The 19383-nt window shown below is 41.1% G+C and overlaps 2 protein-coding genes across 22 annotated transcripts in view; one reads left to right on the forward strand and one right to left on the reverse strand.

Moving 5' to 3' along the window:
• The window catches only part of DMD (dystrophin), a 984302-nt gene that overhangs the window by 213745 nt on the left and 751174 nt on the right, over positions 1-19383 (forward strand). For all 21 annotated transcript variants that reach the window (XM_083438913.1, XM_083438919.1, XM_083438923.1 and 18 more), the window contains exon 2: positions 16476-16537. In XM_083438913.1, the coding sequence (XP_083295039.1) occupies positions 16476-16537 (62 nt within the window). The remainder of the gene's footprint in view (positions 1-16475; positions 16538-19383) is intronic.
• LOC310676789 (methyl-CpG-binding domain protein 3-like) lies at positions 11822-13726 on the reverse strand. The gene is given in 2 exon segments (XM_083438952.1): positions 11822-13390; positions 13394-13726. Coding segments are annotated over 2 exon segments (762 nt in total). The 5' UTR covers positions 13694-13726; the 3' UTR covers positions 11822-12928.

Here is a 19383-nt window from a genome sequence, read left to right on the forward strand (position 1 = left end):
AAAGCTGCTTAACAAAAGTATAGACTGCAGAGACTGGACAAAGAATGATGTTTATATCAAATCAATACAGTCCATAATATTATTTGCCATATGCAGTAGCCAGGAGAAGTGTTAAGGGGTGGTTCTGCTGGCCTGAGCCATGAATATTTCCCATGGGGTTACATATCTCATGCCCTTTTCTCCCTTCTTATAGGGAAGTTTGCCCTCTGAAAGTTAGTCAAAATTTGCATCTATATAGATAAATTAGCATACATAACTTTCATGCACAGTTATGTCATAGGCCTGTATCTAAAGTTTTTTTTAAAGGACTTAGCAATGTCCTTGCCATTAAGGTCATTCCATCCTTTTTCACACTTTGAGATTTGTTTAATTTTAAGATGTGACATATTATCTCAAGATTGCAGGGAATGTGAGATAATAATGCATGTTTACTATCTTATTTCTAGGTGCCCATAATAGTCCAATATCTGTGATCTATAGGAGGAAGTAGATCTACAAATTTGGTGCCTATGTTATTGTAACCTTAGGTTGCAACCCTACACACATATAAGCTGCTCTCCCTTGTAGTCAATGTTTAGCAGGCTTCAGAATTGCTTTTTTAGCCGTTTGCTTCTGAGCATGAACAACACGCAGGTCATCCTGTTGGTTTTAATATTAAGTGCACAATTACAACAAGGAGCACTTGGAGGATTAACACCCTATATTAATAAAGATGCATAAATGTGTTAGCATTTCCTTTGTGCTCATCTTTTTCTTTATTTCTTGAGGCTGTGCCTCTTATCAGGTTATTCATCCCTTCTGAAAGGAAATAATTGCAGTTATGCTTCATTATGAGAGTTTGTGCTGCAATACTTTGCCATTACTAGGGCAACTAAAAAATATTGCAAGTATAATTATATCTACATTTTAGCTTGATCAGTAGGTAATGTTCATTGTCTTCTTGGTAATTGTTTATTATGAAGTGCTTTAGAATGGCAACGTATTTGAGTCCTTAAAGGCTTATGCGTTTTTAAAAGGCACATTTTGTCATTATTCAGAAACTGCAGCAATGCAAAAGGGAAACTGAAATGGGCTTCATCTAATTTTCCTTGTTGGTTGCAGCAAGAAATTAGATACAGCCACTTTAAAAATCACTTCTTTATGCCTTGGAAGCAGCTCAGAGCATTTAGCTAGAAATATAAGCTGCCCAGTTGCCCCTAGACAAGACTTTACAATTCCATTCAAATCAATCTCTCACTCAAAATTGTTCATTGCTCAACAATAAGATTTAATGTTTAGGACAACAAATTAGCTTCCTGCTGTCTATGATACCAGATTCTTTGGACTTTTTAACTATTTTTTTATTAATGGTCTTTAATTTTCTGTCTCAGGAGCAACAATAGGAGTTTCAGGTGGCTTCACAAGATGAGTTTCCAGTTTTAATGTAGTTATTACATTAAAGTCTGATTAGAACTTTGTTGAATATAAGAGTAGAAGTTAATATACATATTAATGTCTGCCCCTGTCTTTTTAAAGCAAGAAGTGGTCTGCAAATTAAGATGAAGTTATTTATTACTAGCTATGTGCTTAGGGAACGTCCTCATTAGCTACTTTCCATCAAAGGAACATTGTTCTAATTGTCTGCTAAGGACTTCCAGGGCTCTGCGTGGTACACCTGTCCTAAGGCACTTAGCTCTCAGGTTAATTGATCATAAAAGAGGTTCATCTATTCTGGCAATGGATACACCAACTGATATACAGTGGTACCTTGGTTCTCAAACTTAATCCGTTCCGGAAGTATGCTCCAAAACCAAAGCGTTCCAAAACCAAGGCGTACTTTCCCATAGAAAGTAATGCAAAACAGATTAATCCGTTCCAGACTTTTAAAAACAACCCCTAAAACAACAATTTAACATGAATTTTACTATCTAACGAGACCACTGATACATAAAATGAAAGCAATAATCAATATACTGTACTATAAAATAAATAAAACAGTATTGCAGATGATAAAAATTAAAATTAATTTTTTTCTTACCTGCACTGATGATAGTCATTGCTTGGATGGGGGGGCTTTTATCCATTTCCGCAGTCACACAATCAATCAAACAGTAGCTGAACTGGGATCCACACAGTCACACAAAAAATTAACTGAAAAAACCTCAAAACAAAAAAATGCAAAATAAATAGCAAAAACAAAAGCACCAAATATAAGCTCCAAATATCACATCAGAATACTGCAATCGGAAACGGAAGGCTTGAATTACATGGGAGGGGACGCAAATTAGCAATGTGACAGGAAATACAGTTGGACGCAAATTAGCAGCACAACAGGAAACACAGAGGGACTCAAAACGGAGCACCTTCGGCTTCCAAAAAATGTTCGAAAACTGGAACACTTCCGGTTTTGCAGCATTCGGGTTCCAACTTGTTCTTGAACTAAGCTGTTCGAAAACCGAGGTACCACTGTATCAAGAAACTACAGAAATGCAACAATTATTTGTACAATACTGTGTTTTACAAAGTTGCAAAAGTCCGAAGTTATAGAAATCACACTTCTGCTCCAAAAGAACCTGGCAAGAAGCAGGCCTCTTAATATTCTATCCCAGGGTCTGGTCAAGACATTGCTGGCTCCAGGTTTTGAGGATGCCTAAGTAGCATGCTGAAGTGGTCCTACCTCCTCCTTACCACAGTCTCCATGGTACATTCGCTTGACTTCTCCCTTTTGGGCCCAATCTGTACAGCTGCCCAGAAGGACAGCACGAGGCAAGTGGAGAGAGAACCTCTATTTGCTCCTGTTCAAATAGGGCAGGTGAATAGGCAATGACAACAAGAGCAACAGCTGGGCCAGGAGACCCAAAGGGGTTGATGGCAGACCCCTTGAATTTCAGCAGGATCCTCAATGTGGAACCTGGATTAAGCTATTCTTCCCAGGCTGCTTCCCCCACCACCCCATCCTACATCTGAGTACTCACCTAACAGTTAACGTCTGCCTGCTGCTTCCTCTCCTAATTTATTTTCTGGCTCTTGCCAACCTTATCATCACCTTGGTATCTGAAAAGTAGATACCAAGGCAAATTTGGGGCCCTAGGTAGGATCATATATGCCTGAGACAGGTTTTTTTTAGTGGTGACTTCACATCTTTGGAATTCCCGTCCTTGAATGCTGCTTCCCCTTGCCCAGTAATTTTAAAACCGATTTTAATTGTCTTTTTATTGTGCCAAGCTTTTTGTTTATTTTTATTGCTGATTATCTGTGTTGTTGATGATCTGATGAAGTTTCATTGATTATTTCAGTATTGTTTATTTTATTTTATAAGGTACCTTGTGAATAAAATACAAGGGCTAGTATTGAAAATTACAACAAAGGATGAGTCCTAATACATTATTTCTCCAACCTCACAGATGGTTGCTTTTTTCTAGAAATAAAAATAAAAGGAAAAATAATGAAAAACACCTCATTGGTTGTTTGGTATTCCTTCAAGATATATCAAGCTGTCCAATTTCTCCATTATTTTTCATTGTTTCAAATAGTTCCACAGAGGCTTGTGAAAGAGTTAATGGTGAAGGTTTCGGCAGCATCAAAGAAGCTGATTGAATGATGATAACAACCAATCACTTGAAGTCCCTTGTTAATTTCTATTGTATCTTCCAGTGTGCAAATTTTATCTAATTTAAAGCAAAGGAGACATGATTTAGCTATGCACAGGACATGCAAGTTAGCCTTGAATTGGAAATGATTTAACATTTCATAGAACAGGTAGATGAGAACTTTGAAGAATGACCCAAATATTACTGACTGTAGTTTCAAGAGATGGTACTGTAAATGATTCACCTTTTCTCCGTGAATGAGCCCTCAGGTAGCTGTTATGAGATGAAATTGGGTCTTTCAAAATGGAATTTGTGAAGAAATTTCAGTGGCACAGTAAAAGGAGGGGGGCGTGCAATCTGAGGTAATCCATGATAAAATAGGAAAGAGAAAGTGTTGCTTTGAGACTTTACATTTGGCTACTATTTCAGTTCCCTCATTTTTTAAAGAATAAAGGAACTCTTAAGCAATTTGCTACATTTGACCTGTTTCAAGTTTTGTCAGTGTAACTTACTTAAGACCAACTATTTTTGTAATAAATATAAGAATGTAAAGAATATCAAGTTGCTTGCTAATTTCCCCAATGTTTCGATTTCATATAATAGGTCTGAATTTTTATTCTATGCCTATTCATCTTCTGCTCTGGAGGTATCCTATCACTGTTGTGTCACACTTAATAACTTGAATATAAAATCGTTATTTGTGTGTGAATTTGCAAAGGAAACACATTCATTTTTATGACAACTTATACTGCCCATGTATATGATATAGGGAACATTTTACTCTCCAGATATGTCTCTGTTAATGTACACCAAGTGTCATTGTCCATAGAGAAGTGGTCCAACTATAGCCCATATCACATTGAAAATGAAGGTGCACTGGCAAGTTATGTAGGTGAAACTATGAAAGGTTTTTTGGATGCTGGAGGGTGGGATGGGGAATGAGTCTTCCCTGTGGGAGTACTAATATAACCTTGCCTAATTCAAAATCACAATGTGGGGGAAACCGTGAAGCCAGCCAGTGGCTTTCAATAGCTTCATCCTTATTTTAGACATTGTGATATTTAAGTATACCGCAATGTTTAACTGGTGATACCGCCCAGCCCTACTTTGCAGTAGTTTTGTTACATGAGTTGTGTTACCTAGCTTTTATTTGCAAATAAATTGAATCAGGGAGGTGATTCTTGTTCACAACTATGGTGTCTGAGATGACTAATATTTATTTTATTTTATTTATAAAAAGCAGACCTCACAGACTAAAAAGAATGAAGAGAGGAAGCCAGTTGAAAATGCAAGAGTGAATGTATAAGTGGTTAATAAATGTTTAAAAGCAAAAAACAGAAGGCGCAAACTGGAGGCCGGGAGGCAAAGCATTCGGGAGATGTACTGTCAAATGAGTGACAGAATTACCTTCCTATGTATGTTACATGGTTTAGAGTCAGGCTGTGGCCTTCAGTTCAGTTCTAAGGCTGTATTCATTGATTGGAGCTCTTTGTAAATCAGCATTATTTTATGTATGTTACAGGGTTATATTTAGTTTCGAGTCCTTGCTGCCCTGTGGAATATATTTTATTTTTATTTTTATATGCTTTGAGAAATGCTCCAAGGCATCTTGCTGAAACTTAAAGAAAAGCTCAATTTGATTTTCACTCTGACTTTCCCCTGAGAATGAATGCAAGTTAAATGCCTGTGTTAAGTTGACTGTGAGAGCTTTGAAGGGGTGTTGAAAATGAAAACTAATATAGCTTTTCTTTCTACATGTTTTTAATGAGGGGTTTGCTGTACGTTCAGATTGTGATGGGGTGACAAAATGAGATTGTTATTTCTGATTGTTATTTCAAAAGTATGTTAATTCAGCCCCTCCACCTAGGCGCTTTGCTTTTCAATGGTTGCTTTGGCCAAGGATAAAAGATGCAGGGAGATAAGGTAGGAGAAGGGATATTTGCATTAAGGCCAGGACTTTTGTTCAGCAGAAATGCCATTAAGAGACTGAGGGAAGCGTTCATGGTGAGTTCAGACACCTCTTTTTCTAGAAAAATAGCGCTGATTAAGGCTATCTGAAGCATTTGAAGAGGGGTGCTTGTGTGTTCACCTTGATTCTGAAACCCTAGAAGAAGCTGGCAATGAATAGAGAGATGAAATTCTAAAACAAATGGTTGGTACAGTCAAACCTCAGTTTTCGCATGTCTCTACTGCCGAAAACCTGGAAGTGAATGCCTCCATTTTTTAACGCACCTCAGAAGTTGAATGGCTTCTGAGGCACGTTTCTCTCTCTTTTTACATTGAACTTGCTGACAGCCCTTTGATCCTCGGTTTTTGAATGTTACAGAAGTCGAACGGACTTCCGGAATAGATTACATTCGAAAACCGAGGTTCCACTGTATTTCAAACAATATTTTAAATTTTAGAGAGCAAAGGAGTGGGTTGTGTGCAAAATTCAATAGGTATCCGAAGTTCAAGCTATATATGGCCTTTTTTTGGCACTTGAAACGTTTTCACCATGTGCCAAACAATGGCTCAGGACCCTCACCTTAAAAGATACAAACAGCTCTTGTTTAGTTTATCAGTGGAGGTAGTACTCCCTGGAGAGAAACTTCTGTTTTCACAGGGGCTAATTGAAGGCAAAATAGAAGTGTGTCTATGTGCTGGCAGTTTTCAAGTAGATCAGATACAGAGCAAGGCATTGGCATACATCCACAATCAAATAGTGTAGCTGTTTTATGGCAAGGTGGACTGCCATAAATACAGGACACCTGCATTGACAAGAAATTCTCATATGCCATAGGTTGAGTCCAGAATTCAGACTGAGCACCATCCCCTGCCAGGCTAGAATGTGAGAAATGGGGTATTTGTGTATTGTACAAAGCAAAAACGTGCCTTGTTTCTTTACCGTTTACATGCATTATATCCTCATTAATGATAACATTTCTACTGATACGTGTCATAGAGGCTGCTCAAATTAAGTAGCAAAAACTAATTGGGTCACACACAGTGAAAATAGGGAGTCAGTCAAGCAAACTAAAATTGTCTGTGTGCTAATTACTTTAGATAGGAACAAAGAAAGCCAAGTTATTTGGAAAAACACTGGCTTCCATTATCTACTAGTATATTCACAATAATTGGATTTTCTCAAGATTGACATGTGTCCAGTATTTAATGCAGTTTTCTATGAACTTGGGGCTTCTAAATTATTATTTTTTTAAGGTTCAAATATAACTCTTCTTGTCTTGATGCAAATGCTTTGTTATTTTTTTAGTATTGATTTTGCACTATCAAATTATTTACCACTTCATATATATTTTTAAGTGAACAAGGTCTTTGCTCAAGGAATTTTGAATGGATTCCCACATTTCAGAGATCATTGCATTTTGTCAACAGAGTCAAAAAGCCTCTTTTGTACTCTACTAGCTTCTGAATGTAATACATGCAGTTTGGCATTTTTCATAGTGATAAAGACTACAAGTTTCCAGTTTCTACAGGAGTAATTTTAACCTAGGAATTTTTCTCTTAAGTGACTTTTATGGGATATGTGAGAAAAGATTCCAAAGCAAAATTCCCTAGATAGACACTTTATTTTATTTGTCATTTATTGATGGCCTTGATGCCGTTTCATAAGATGGTTCTGATTTGGTGAATGGGAATCTGGGATGGAAGATCAGCTGGGTGAATCTGAAGGTTTCCTCACCACATTCAGGAACAGGTTTACTTTGGAATGTATTTTTATTGAACATAACAGCACTTTTAAGCTTTTCTTGCCAAGCCCATTCAAAGTGCCTTACAACATTTAAAACCCCCACAATATGTGCACAGTAGATAGGCTGTCAATTTATTGCAAATGGGTAAAAATAAAATAAAACAGTATAATTAAGCCACTAAAGCAATATCACACTTTGAAGCTTAATATTATGTGGTATGTTTTCAAAGCCTTCCAAAATCCCTGCAGTGTACTAATAGGACATAACCTCAGAAGAGAGAGAATTCCAAAGCTGTGCGGACACCACAGCAAAAGCCCATTTCCTCATGGCTACCCATCTTACTTGACCTAGGAGATGAACACTTGAGGAGGACCTCTGATGCTGATTTTAATGTCTGGGCAGGTATATATGAGCACAGGTGGTCCAGTCAAAAGCTTGGACCCAAACCAGTGTTGCTGGTGTAAAAATGATGCCACCAATGCTGATTGTCTTAGCCCCATCAGGACTTGGGTAGCCAAAACTAACTGAGTTTTGAACCATTTTCAAAGGCAACTCCACTTTGAGCGCAGTACAGTAGACTAATTTGGGTATGGCAAGCACATGTATCAATATGACAAGGCCATACTTCTCCAGATGGGGTTGCATGTGTCCAACGTCAGAAACATATCAGCGCTAAATCCCTTTCTGGACCAACCAACAATACCTCTGTCTTGCTTAGTTTTTATTTCAGTTTGTTTGTCCTCATCTGTTCAGGGTTTCATCAGCCTCTCTGGAATCAGAACAGGGAAACAAAAAGGTAGAGCTGAGTGATTTAAAACCACTGAGAGGTCCAGGAGAACCAGCAAGGTCCTGCCACTTAATGTCTCCTGGAGTAATCATCCAGCAGGGTGACAGAAGCTGTTTCTGTCACCCAAACCAGACCTGAAACTTGATCAGTTAGCTCAGATTGCTACCAAGTATAATGAAATATTTTTATTGTTAGATTCTCACATATTATTTTTATTTTTTATAAACAAATTGCAGGTACTCACATTGGGTGGTAATTGAAAGATACCACATGTCTTATAGGACATGATAAAATGCAATTTATGTAATATTTTGCTGAAATATTACACAGGATGCTATATAAACTCCTATCAGTTGTCTTTCTACATTATGAAATTAAATTTGTAACCCTGGACATGTTTTCCTGATAGTAAATCTCAGAGTAGTGTTAAAATTGTGTGTGACTTTATTAATTGTGCATTATGCACTTAGGGCATTTTATGCCCCATCTTTTTCTCTAAGGAGCTCCTAGTGGCATACATGGTTCTTCCCCTTGCCATTTAATCCCTGCAAGAACCCTGTACGTTAGGCTGAAGGGCAGTGACTGACCAATTGGGGATTTGAACCCTGATCTTGTGGTTTTTGGTCCAACTCTCTGGGTACTACACTACACTGGCTGTAAGCTGATGGGTGACAGTAAATGATTTTAAAAGCAGCAGGAAATAAAACACACAGAATATGCTTTTAAAGTAATTTTAACTAATAGGTTTAGCTGTACTATAAATTTAATTTGTACTTAGAGAATGCGTTTGGGGGAAAATTGGAGAGGAGTCACAGTGTAAAAGAAGGCTACTCATTTCTGTCTTTAATATGTGAATCCAAGGACTGAGATGGCACTAGATCTAATACAGAGCCTCAGTAATCACCTGAACAGAGAGTTCCATGAACACTGCATTAAAAATCAATCCATCAAAATAAGAAATTGCAAGATGGGTTTTCCATGTACAATTACTTGACATGACAAGGCTAGCAAAATCAATAGACTTGTGAATTTTCTTTCACTCTTCACTTACTTTTGAGGACTTCTTTTATATTCTTGCAGCAAATATTCAGTACAAGGGATTTTTTAAAGATAGAACATAATTTGGATATAGTATTGCAAATAATATTTCATTTGAAAATGCATCTTTTGTTGAGTTTGATGACAGTGGAAAAAATGTTAGACAGAATAACCTATGTCCTTTTTGTTGACTTTATTTAATTTGACTAATACGTGAACAGCACAGCTAATATTGCAATGCAGTCTTTTCCACCAAGAAACTGTACTGGAACAATTGGTACTGTCATGGCACTGACATTGTTAGTGCTGTTGCCAAGCTTTTTCTAATAAGATAGTGTAGCATGAAATAAGGTCTTATTTTCTTCAGGTTTCAGCTGCCATTTCTTTGTGCGCTTAACTCTTCCAAAAAGGGAATGAAAGATCTTGGGTTTTTACATATTATTGAAGTCTTAAGTGTACCCATCATGAAACTTCATTCACTCAAAAATCAGCATAATGAGCATAAATTAAGTGCATGATAGCTGTAAAAGGTTACTAAGTACCCAAAGAAGAATATAAGATATATACTTTGGTTTTCTTTTAAAGTTCCTCTTTGTACTAAAAAGATCCCTTCAGTTTTTTTCAGAGAACAGTGCTAGCTTAGGTTGATGCAACAGCTGTCACCTTCACTAGACAGATATCAATACCCTGGTAATGTCAAGATTGGACTATTGTAGTGCTTTGGGTTCTATTCAAAGCAGTGTTAAGGGCAATCAGTCTGCAGAAGAATTTCTCCTCTTTTTCTCCCCGCCCTGCTCAACATGCTGCCTTAGTCTGTTCTGAGGGTTGGGGTAAAACTTGGAGAGGAGTCACTCTGTTAGCCATGCAAATTACAGAAAGCTACTCATTTCTTCCTCCTGCCAACCTAGCAGTTCGAAAGCACATCAAAGTGCAAGTAGATAAATAAGTACCGCTCCGGCAGGAAGGTAAACGGCGTTTCCGTGCGCTGCTCTGGTTCGCCAGAAGCGGCTTATTCATGCTGGCCACATGACCCAGAAGCTTACGCCTGCTCCCTCGGCCAATAAAGCGAAATGAGCGCCGCAACCCCAGAGTCGGCCACGACTGGACCTAATGGTCAGGGGTCCCTTTACCTTTACTCATTTCTTTAATATCCTAGGACTGTGATGCCCCTAGATCTAATACAGAGCCTCAGTAATCACCTAAATCTGGAGGGCCACGAGCACTGCATTGAAAATAAATCCATCAAAATAAGGAATTTCATGATAGGTTTGTTTGACACTTATATGACATAACATGACTAGCTAACTTCACCACGGTATGGCTCTCCTTTATCACACACACAGCCCAACAAGACAATGGCAAAAATCCACCAACAGCATACAAATCAATATGGCTAACCTGAGCCAAAACACCCACCCACCCCACTCACACATGAAAACAAAGATCACTACAGCCAATCACAAACAAAGAACCATACCCTAGGCCAACCCCAACCTCTCTCACCACCAAAGGAACACAAGTGGATAGCAGAGAACCTGCACAAGCAACGCTGACACAAAACCCCACATATATTAAATAAAATAGAAACTTCGCCACCCGATCCCACCTCCACTCACCTTTCCCCCTTCCACCTCTTTCCCCCTTTTCTTCCTAATGTCTCAACAAAACTGATCTGTAAAAATATTACTTGAAAAAAGAGACATTGTACATACTTTTGTAAGCCAATAAAATCTTTAATAAAATTACCTTTTTTTAAAAAAAAAGACTAGCTAAGATAGAAGGAGAATACAAAAGTCGCTTTGAGGAATAAAAGAAACTCGCTTCGGGCAGAGACCGCCGGGTTGTGACGAGACACCGCAAAAATAAGTTGTCTGTGCGGCAGGAACGAGGTTTTTGCCACAGCAACATCGGAGGGAAAGAGAGAAGCTTGCTGGCGCTGTTTTTACTGCCGGCGAAAGCTTAAGAGGAAAAGGGTTTGTGTGGAGTTACCTGAAAAGGTGGAAAGGCAGGTGAGAAAAAAAAGGAGGGTGGAAAGAAAGACAGGCATCTGTGTGTGGTAAAAAACTGGCAAATCCCTCCATAAATTCGCCTCTCCTAACATGCCCTACCCAAAAGGGAGTCTCAAAAACTGCTTCGGAACGGAGTGAAAATCCGTGCTTCTGGGATTAAGACAAACGTACACAAATCCGAAATGGACAAAATTCAGTAGCAGGGATGGCCAGTGAACCAGGTGAAGGGCAGGGTTTCACAAGAAGCAGCCGAGCCTCAGTTTCCCCCCACCCCAAAGAAACAATCCCATATGTTGGTTTGGAAGCACCAATGTGGAGCTAGCAGGTGGGGGGGCACTGGAGATGGGATTCAGGGGGCAGGTGCCGCTGCGCTGACCCAAAACCGAAAACTGCATGGGTCCCGGGCGGCGAAAACAAGCCAGGATTTTCCGTCACAGGTTCCTGTCATTGTGTGTGCCTCCAGAAAGACATGGTTTAAATAGGTTCAGAACAAGCCTGGGTAAAAGTAAAAGCCACGGGTTTCTGAATGGCAACGGTGCAATTTAAACCTGCAGAGTTTTGCACGGCAACAGTGCGATTAAAACCTAGATTTCTGCATGGCAGTGGTGGAATTTAAATCAACAGATTTTTGCACGGCAACGGTGGAATTAAAACCTGCAGATTTCTGTGCGGCAACGGTGCAATTAAAACCCAGATTTCTGCATGGCAACAGTGCAATTAAAACTCGCAGGTCTTTGCACGGCGACGTGCCGGCTCCTCAGGCAAGGGCTGCGCTAATTCCAAGCAAGTCTGATTTGGGGACAGCTTTGTGTTGTGGGGTGTACGATGCTGAACACGCCTAATAAGCCAGACTCTGCAATCGTTGCAAAACCAGATCAGTTCAGCTCGCCTCTTCTGAGGACACGCGCCGCTTTCAATCTATCGCTTTTAATTGCGTGAGACGAGCAAAAGGCCACACCTGCCGCCCAAAAACAAATGATTTGAATCTAGTAAAACGGATTTGGGGAGGTCAGTATATGCCCTCCTCCTCCTTGCAATGCACGGTCGTGAAAAACACACAAATGATACAGCACCTTTAAGCTTACAAAAGTTTTCTCCGAAAGGCCCCCCCCCCTCCACTGGATAAATGGACTTTTGTGTGTGTAACCCCAAATGTCTGCACTTTCGAGAGATCCACACAAACGGCTGGAAACTTTAGGGGTCCCCGAGACGGTCACCGTTCCCCTCAAATGGGAAGGAACCCCCCCGTTACACCTCTGGGAGGACCGGACAGTCTGGAAAAGTTAAGATGAAAACACACAAACGCACACACAAATCCCATACCGAGATTTCGCAGAAGGAAGGATTATCTACAACTGGAGCAAAAAAGCCAAGTACGGGACAGGTGGTCCCCATTTAGAAACGGCGCCTCTACCTTAAGCCGAAAGAGGACGTAAAGTTTGGGTACTTGTGTGCTACCTAATAATAAAAAACCGAGAACCAGGGAAGCAGGCTCAAATTGCTTCGCTGCGCCCTGGAAATGAAAGACGGAGCAGTTAACAATTGCAGTTTCTCTGCGTTCCTTCCCTGTCAACACTTGAGGAAATGACAATTGGGGGGTGGTGGGTTGAGAGAGGAGAGAGAGAAAGAGTTTGCGTAAAGTCCATCTTCAAGCTACCCAGGTTCTACTGAGCCACTGGATTCTCGAGTGTCCAGCAAATAAAGGCTGAAGACGACCGGAGGCTGAAGGCATCTCCAGGTGCCTGCGGAGACGACATGCGACGCTGTCCGACGGCAAGCTCGCCTCTTCGCGGGGCGAGGAAAGGCTAGGATTCTCAAGAGGGACTCCCTGGACTATACGCTCTCCACCTCCGTCCCGCGATCCACGTCCTCTTCCTCCTCCTCTTCCTCCCCGTCTTCGTCCCCCAGGTCCTTCTCCTCGGGCGCCTCGCCGTCCCGCGCAATCTCCTCTACGTGAGCGAGCATGTCCGCCATCAGAGCTTCTTCCAGCCTCTTTCGCACTTGCTGAACGAGTTCTTCCTGTTTCCTGATGTCCTCGTCGGTCACCATGAAGGCTTTGCAGAGGGGCTGGGAGGTGTTGAGCCAGACCCCGGGGTTCTTCTCCACGGCGGCCAAGAGCTGTCCGGTGATGGGCATAGTGCTGGTGTGCAGGGCGCTGGCGATGGCGGAGAGGAGGGTCTCGTCGGTGCAGCCGGGCCCCACGCCTTGCAAACCTTTCGGGAGGTCCATGGTCTTCACCAACTCCTCTGCGATATCGAAGGCGTTCAGGCCGCTGAGCTTCTTCTCCCAGAAGAGCTAGCGGGGTTGGTCGACTGCCTTTTGGGGGTCCGTCTTGACTTTATTGTTTGGGTGGTTTGTGATTTTGGTGACGGGCTGCTTGAAGATCGACGCCGTCTGCCGGACGGGGAGCGCCGTGTTCAGGTCCGGTTTGCCCTTGGCCTGGCTGGAGCAGTCGTAACGCATCCGCTGCCTGTTCTTGTTCACTTTACTCATGAGCATCTTTCCCGTCCGGAAATCGAAGGTGCTCAGGTCCATGGAGTTGCCGAGGTAACGGGCCAGCTGAGGCTTACTCCGGAATTTCTTCCCGCTCGGGCCCATTGTTTGCAGCGGGACCTTCGCCCCCTTTGCATGCATGCATGCATGACCCCCCCCCCAGCTTGCGATAGAAGGAGAATGAGACCATCATATTCCCTGTTGCTTCATCATAGTCGCAGGCGATGTGTTGCACCTGACATTTTGGGGGGGGATGACATCGTGCAAGCATTGTTTGCGCGCGCATGATGTCAAGTGTGTTGCGCATTGGCATGCGTTGTGTGTGACAACTGTTGCATCAGGAGAGGCTGGTCAGGCCTCCTCCCGCTCTGATATTCACACAGCAGGCCACACTGGTCCATTTGTGTCTCTCAACTCTGCACAGCATGGGGTAACATAGTGCTAGGCCTTCTCTGCCCCCTCAAGATTGTGGGGCCTGAGCGGACATTGCGGGGGCCACAGCCAAATAGAGTTGGTGCGCCTGATCATAGTTCAATCCATCATAGTAGGTTTCAAAGCTTTCTTGCTTTGTTTTTAGAGTGACCTGTAAGCTGTTTGGTTTCCCTTCAGGTTCAATGAAAGACTCACACTAGTCTATTCAAGAGAGAATCCTGGAGTATTTTCCAAAAGTGTGGAAAATACAAAGATTTCACAATGAAGTTGAAGGTCGCAAATGTGAAATATCACATATCTGTGGAAATTTTTGGTAACCACTCATCATTAATTTTTGATCTACTGAAGGCTGATTGCATATTACCAAGCATCCTTATCTTTGGCCACTTGTGCATCTGTTACTCTGCATCCCCTGATTAACTCTCGGAATCGTCCCTTTCCTCTGTGATTGCTTCCATTAGTTTGATGCTATCATTTCTCTCCTAAAGAAAATTCTCTATGAACTGCGACCTGCAAAACTGCTGTTTTTTGATGTAATGTTTAATTTTAAAAAACTCCAAGAGGTTTTAAAAAGATTGTCTTGATTGTAGTCTAAAACTGAATAGCTTGAATTGCTGAAATAAGAAAAGAAAAGCCTCTGTTGACATTTTAAGCCAGCCATTTTACAGAGATCCAAAGAAATGCTCAATTAGACAAAAGGGTACTGTTGTCTTAGAGTACGAGATACAAATCATATGTTATTAGTAATCTTTGTTGTCTGCCATATCTTTATATAAGTGAAATGGTGCCACACATACAGAGGAGAGAGATATCAACAGATTTGTGCTTTGGATATTTGCAGAAGTACGTAAAGTTTAGGGGTGCCACTCAAATAGCCCAATGACAATCTAATATGTTTAGTGTGTCTGGAACACTGGGCTGTATGTTGAAAATGGAAAACCGCCAAGAGATGAAGGTAGAACAGCAACTGGAATCCCAAGCAGGAAGCACCCTGCATTGCAACATTTTGTTGCATGTTCCACTTGTATTATTTAATATCCCTGTTTGATTTTCTATGAAAGCAACACAAATGTCAAAAAGAATTTCTACATCCACCCCAGCCAACATGGGCAATGGTCAGGTATTATGGGAGTTCTTGTCCAGCAAAGCGTGTTCTCATTAAAGGAGAGCACGTGTTGCGGATGGGGCCGAGCAAAGCACCCCATGGTTGCCAGGCAGGATAGATTGAAGGGGCTTGGATCGGATTGGTGGTTGGTGTTACTGGGGTAAATTTGATGTTGCCAATTTAGGGGTGGGAACAGAAGTTATTTAAACAAGGCTCACAGCATGTTCCTTTCTCTTTTGCTGTGGGCACCGGATCACCTGCCCGCCCTCCCTTGATTGGGCTTGTGCTTTGACCTTGCTATGCCTGTCATGGGGTCGTCGGCATTGGTGCGGGCGCCTGGTAGGAATTTTTCCTTTTGGCTGATTAGTGTGTGCCAATTGGTTTTTGCCTACTGCGTAGCAAATCGTCACAACTTGTAAGGTTGGCGGTTAGGCACTGGTTTAAATTGGTTGGTGGAGGGGTATGGATTGGCTGTGCCTGCCCCTCCAGTGCTGCTGCTGCACGGGAATTCCATTAAAGGAATTCAGGGGCTTACCATCCTTTCGTCCAAACCCCTGGAATCGGGTTTGGGCCGCGTATGCCCCTAGGAGCATGCGGGGAGAAGCTGAGGGTCTGTGTCACAGCTCCAGTTATCCCTGATCTTGTTCCTCCACACTGGCTCTCACTGGAATCCGGGAGTCAGTGCTGTCCCCCAAGGCGGGGGGGACAGATAGTCATAACCAATGCCTAAGCAACCACTCACAATTTGCATTTTAATAAAGTTGTGGCCAAAATTATGCCAAAAACCTTAAACAAAAATTATGTGTGATGTGTGAGTTATTGGGGTAGGGGTTGTTTTGGGGACCTCAGCATGCAACGTGTAGAAATCCCGCCCTTAAGGACTGCCTCTCCCAATATGAACTCACCTGGACTCTGTACTTGTCCTCTGAGCCCTTCTCTATGCCCACCCTCACCAAGAGGTTAGGGGGTGGTTTTATTTTTATTAGCTAAGCCTGAGTTTTTGCAGAGAGTTGGAGATACATGTGCACTTGACCTTTCAAGCACTCAAAAGACACACACCACCTAAAATGAAACAAAAACATGCTATTGTTTCTGTGGCAAGACTAAGCCTGCACTGGAAAGCCTGCTGCTTTCAAACTGAATGTAGATGAAATGGTTTATCTGCAACACAATTGTTTTGTCCATTGCATTAGATAATAACTATATTAACTATCCCACACTTTTGAATTAGACTATAAAACAGTTTGTGTCCTTGTGCCCTGTTTATCATAAATAACATTTGTCACTAGCCAAAGACAAGCTAAGCCTTTAGTCAGCAACGTTAACAGAACTGTATTTTCTTTTTTACAGATGAAAGGGAAGATGTTCAAAAGAAAACATTCACAAAATGGGTAAATGCACAGTTTGCTAAGGTAAGAAAATCTCCCCTTTTGCATTCAGAATCAAATGTATGTGTTCATTTTAAGGGTGACTTTAAAAAAAGAAAAAATATTAAAGATTTTCATTAGCTATAAAGAACATGCAATATCTCTCTCTTTTTTATCAGATTATAAAGTATGTTGGTCACGTTCAATGTACAATGTAAGACAATAAGATTCCATAGGTAGGGGAAGAGGGTAGAGGGTGAATGGTAAACTTACACACTATCTTGTTTTCTCAACTTGGTATGTATGTGGGGTTTTCATGTCGGTGTCAATTGTGTAGGTTCTCTTTCTGTATATTTGTTGGTTTATATTGGTGATGAGAGAAAATTGGGGGGGGGGCAGGGTATGCTTGTTTGCCTTTAATTGCCTTTGAATAACCATAGTGAGATTTGTTTGTGTTTGCGGAAAGGGGGTATGGAATATTGGGTCAAGTTAGCCGTATTGATCTGAATGCTGGTAGTAGATCCCTGCTATCATTGTCAGTTTGAGCTGTGTGTGTAATAAAAGGGAGCCATGCCGGGTTGAAGGTGTCCTCTTTCTTTTGTCCTCATGTCAGTTTTAGTTTTTCAGTTAACTTTTCTAATAAGACCGTATTCCATACAATTTGGTACCAATGGTCCATGCTTACTCCAGACAAGTCTTCCAGGGTCTAACTATGATGTTTCTGGCCTCTGATAGTAGGTGGGTTATAAGCTCTTTATGGTGCAAGTGAGCATTATTGTCTTGGAAGATATTTAATAGGGCCAATTCTGGTGTGGGTTCCAATATCTGTTTAGTTATGTTACATACATTTTGTAGGACTGCTATCCAAAAGTGTTGGATTTCCATTTTTGACCATCAGTGGTCTTTGACTACAAATTTATCACCATTGGGATTTGATGGTAAAAAGGTAAAGGTAAAGGACCCCTGACAGTTAAGTCCAGTCACAAATGACTCTGGGGTTGCGGCACTCATCTCGCTTTATTGGCCGAGGGAGCCGGCATACAGCTTCCGGGTCATGTGGCCAGCATGACTAAGCTGCTTCTGGCACAACCAGAGCAGTGCACAGAAACACCGTTTACCTTCCCGCTGGAGCGGTACCTATTTATCTACTTGCACTTTGGTGTGCTTTCGAACTGCTAGGTTGGCAGGAGCAGGGACCGAGCAATGGGAGCTCACCCCGTCACAGAGTTTTGAACCGCTGACCTTCCAATCAGCACCCAAGGCTCAGTGGTTCTTTGACTAGGAATTTATCGCCATTGGGATTTGATGGTAGTGCATAGTTTTTCCCTGAAATGGCTTTGCTTTTTCCTCTTTTATAGTAATAGCTTGTACTGAAGATGATAATTTAGCAGTGCTGATGTGTGAACAGGCTTGTGATGGGATGGTCAACAATTTGTCATTATTGTCATCTTTGTTTACAGAAGAGTATGCATGAATATTATTTTTTAAATGAATAGCCTTGATTGCAGAATTGAGTCAGACATTGTTTCAGAAGTGTTTCTTGGTAAGATTGGCTTAAAGGGTCTGCTTTTATTGTAAACAGATGTTAAAATATATGATGTCACTGTGATCATAGAAAAATTGAGAGTCTATTAATGAAGAGTAAAATAGTGGATGACTAAATTATTTGCAGTGAAAGAAAGCTATGTACAGACTGTAAGAAACTTTTTGATTTTGAAGTCATTATATTTGTCCCTAGAGAAAACAAGACTCATACATGGTTCATAGTGACTTCTCCGTTCCAGCAATAATGAAAATGCTATGTGAAATGTAGATTACAGCTGAGTTGAGAATTTTGCAAAACAAATTTTACAAAACAATTAAGAATCATATTTTTGACATTTCTTGAGCTTGTAAAACTAGTACTGCTTTTAAAGGGACTTTTTAAAAGTTTTAGAAAGAGGCTTTGAAAGCTCACCTGCAGAATGCACCAGCATTTAATTGAAGGCTCAGGATTTAATAAAAACAAATCATTATTTCATGTAGAAGTATTAGGACTGCATTTTCATTACTGAGAAATTAGTCTGGGCTCTGGTGGCAGTTGTCCCGTGCACTTAACTTTACGTGGTGAGTTAGGATCTTAGGAGCCAACTCCTAGAGGCTGAGGCATCTCCCCCCCCCCCCATAAAATATTTGAGGGGACTGCCCCCCAAACTTGATAGACATTCTCATTCAGATGGTGTGCGTGCACTGCTTCATGTGATTAATTATGCAGGGTGGGGCCTACCTGCCTCCCCCCCAATATTTTATTCAAGTTGGCACTCCTGGCTAGGATGGGTAAAAAGTAGCTGTTGTAGAATGGCCTATATTTGATGTTTCAAATTGATTGATGCTGCTGTCATGGCAGTATCCTGACAGCAGAGGTCTGGGGGAAATGAAATTTCCCTTTTGGCTCGTTGGCTCCTTGTACTAACAGACTACTGCTGCTCATGACAGCTTCTCAGAGATTTCAGCGGTGCATTTTGAACAAAACCTGAAGCCTTGCAAGCCACATTTTCTTTTCCATTGCAGATATTTTCAGGAGAATTGAGATTTAATTAGACTAAGTTAAGGTTTTATGGTATTGATCCAGCTAGAAACTTATGGTTTCTAATATCACATTTTTTTCACTAGGTTACCCATGCTGAGTATTTATACATATCATCTTGGGAATATGCAAAGCCTTCAAATATTCAATGCGTTGGATAAATGTTGGTGATTTATGCATAGGTTTTCATTGGCCTAAGGCACAATATTGAGGGTGGCGATATTGGGCTGTGAGATGACGATACAGACTCTAGGCTGTGTATCAAAGGAAAGAAAGTGAATAGACTTGAAGACTTACGATGCAATAAATTGAACATGAGAATTTT

Source organism: Podarcis tiliguerta (genome assembly GCF_965153285.1).
Source record: "Podarcis tiliguerta genome assembly, chromosome: 4".
In the NCBI taxonomy this organism is placed as follows: Eukaryota; Metazoa; Chordata; class Lepidosauria; order Squamata; family Lacertidae; genus Podarcis; species Podarcis tiliguerta.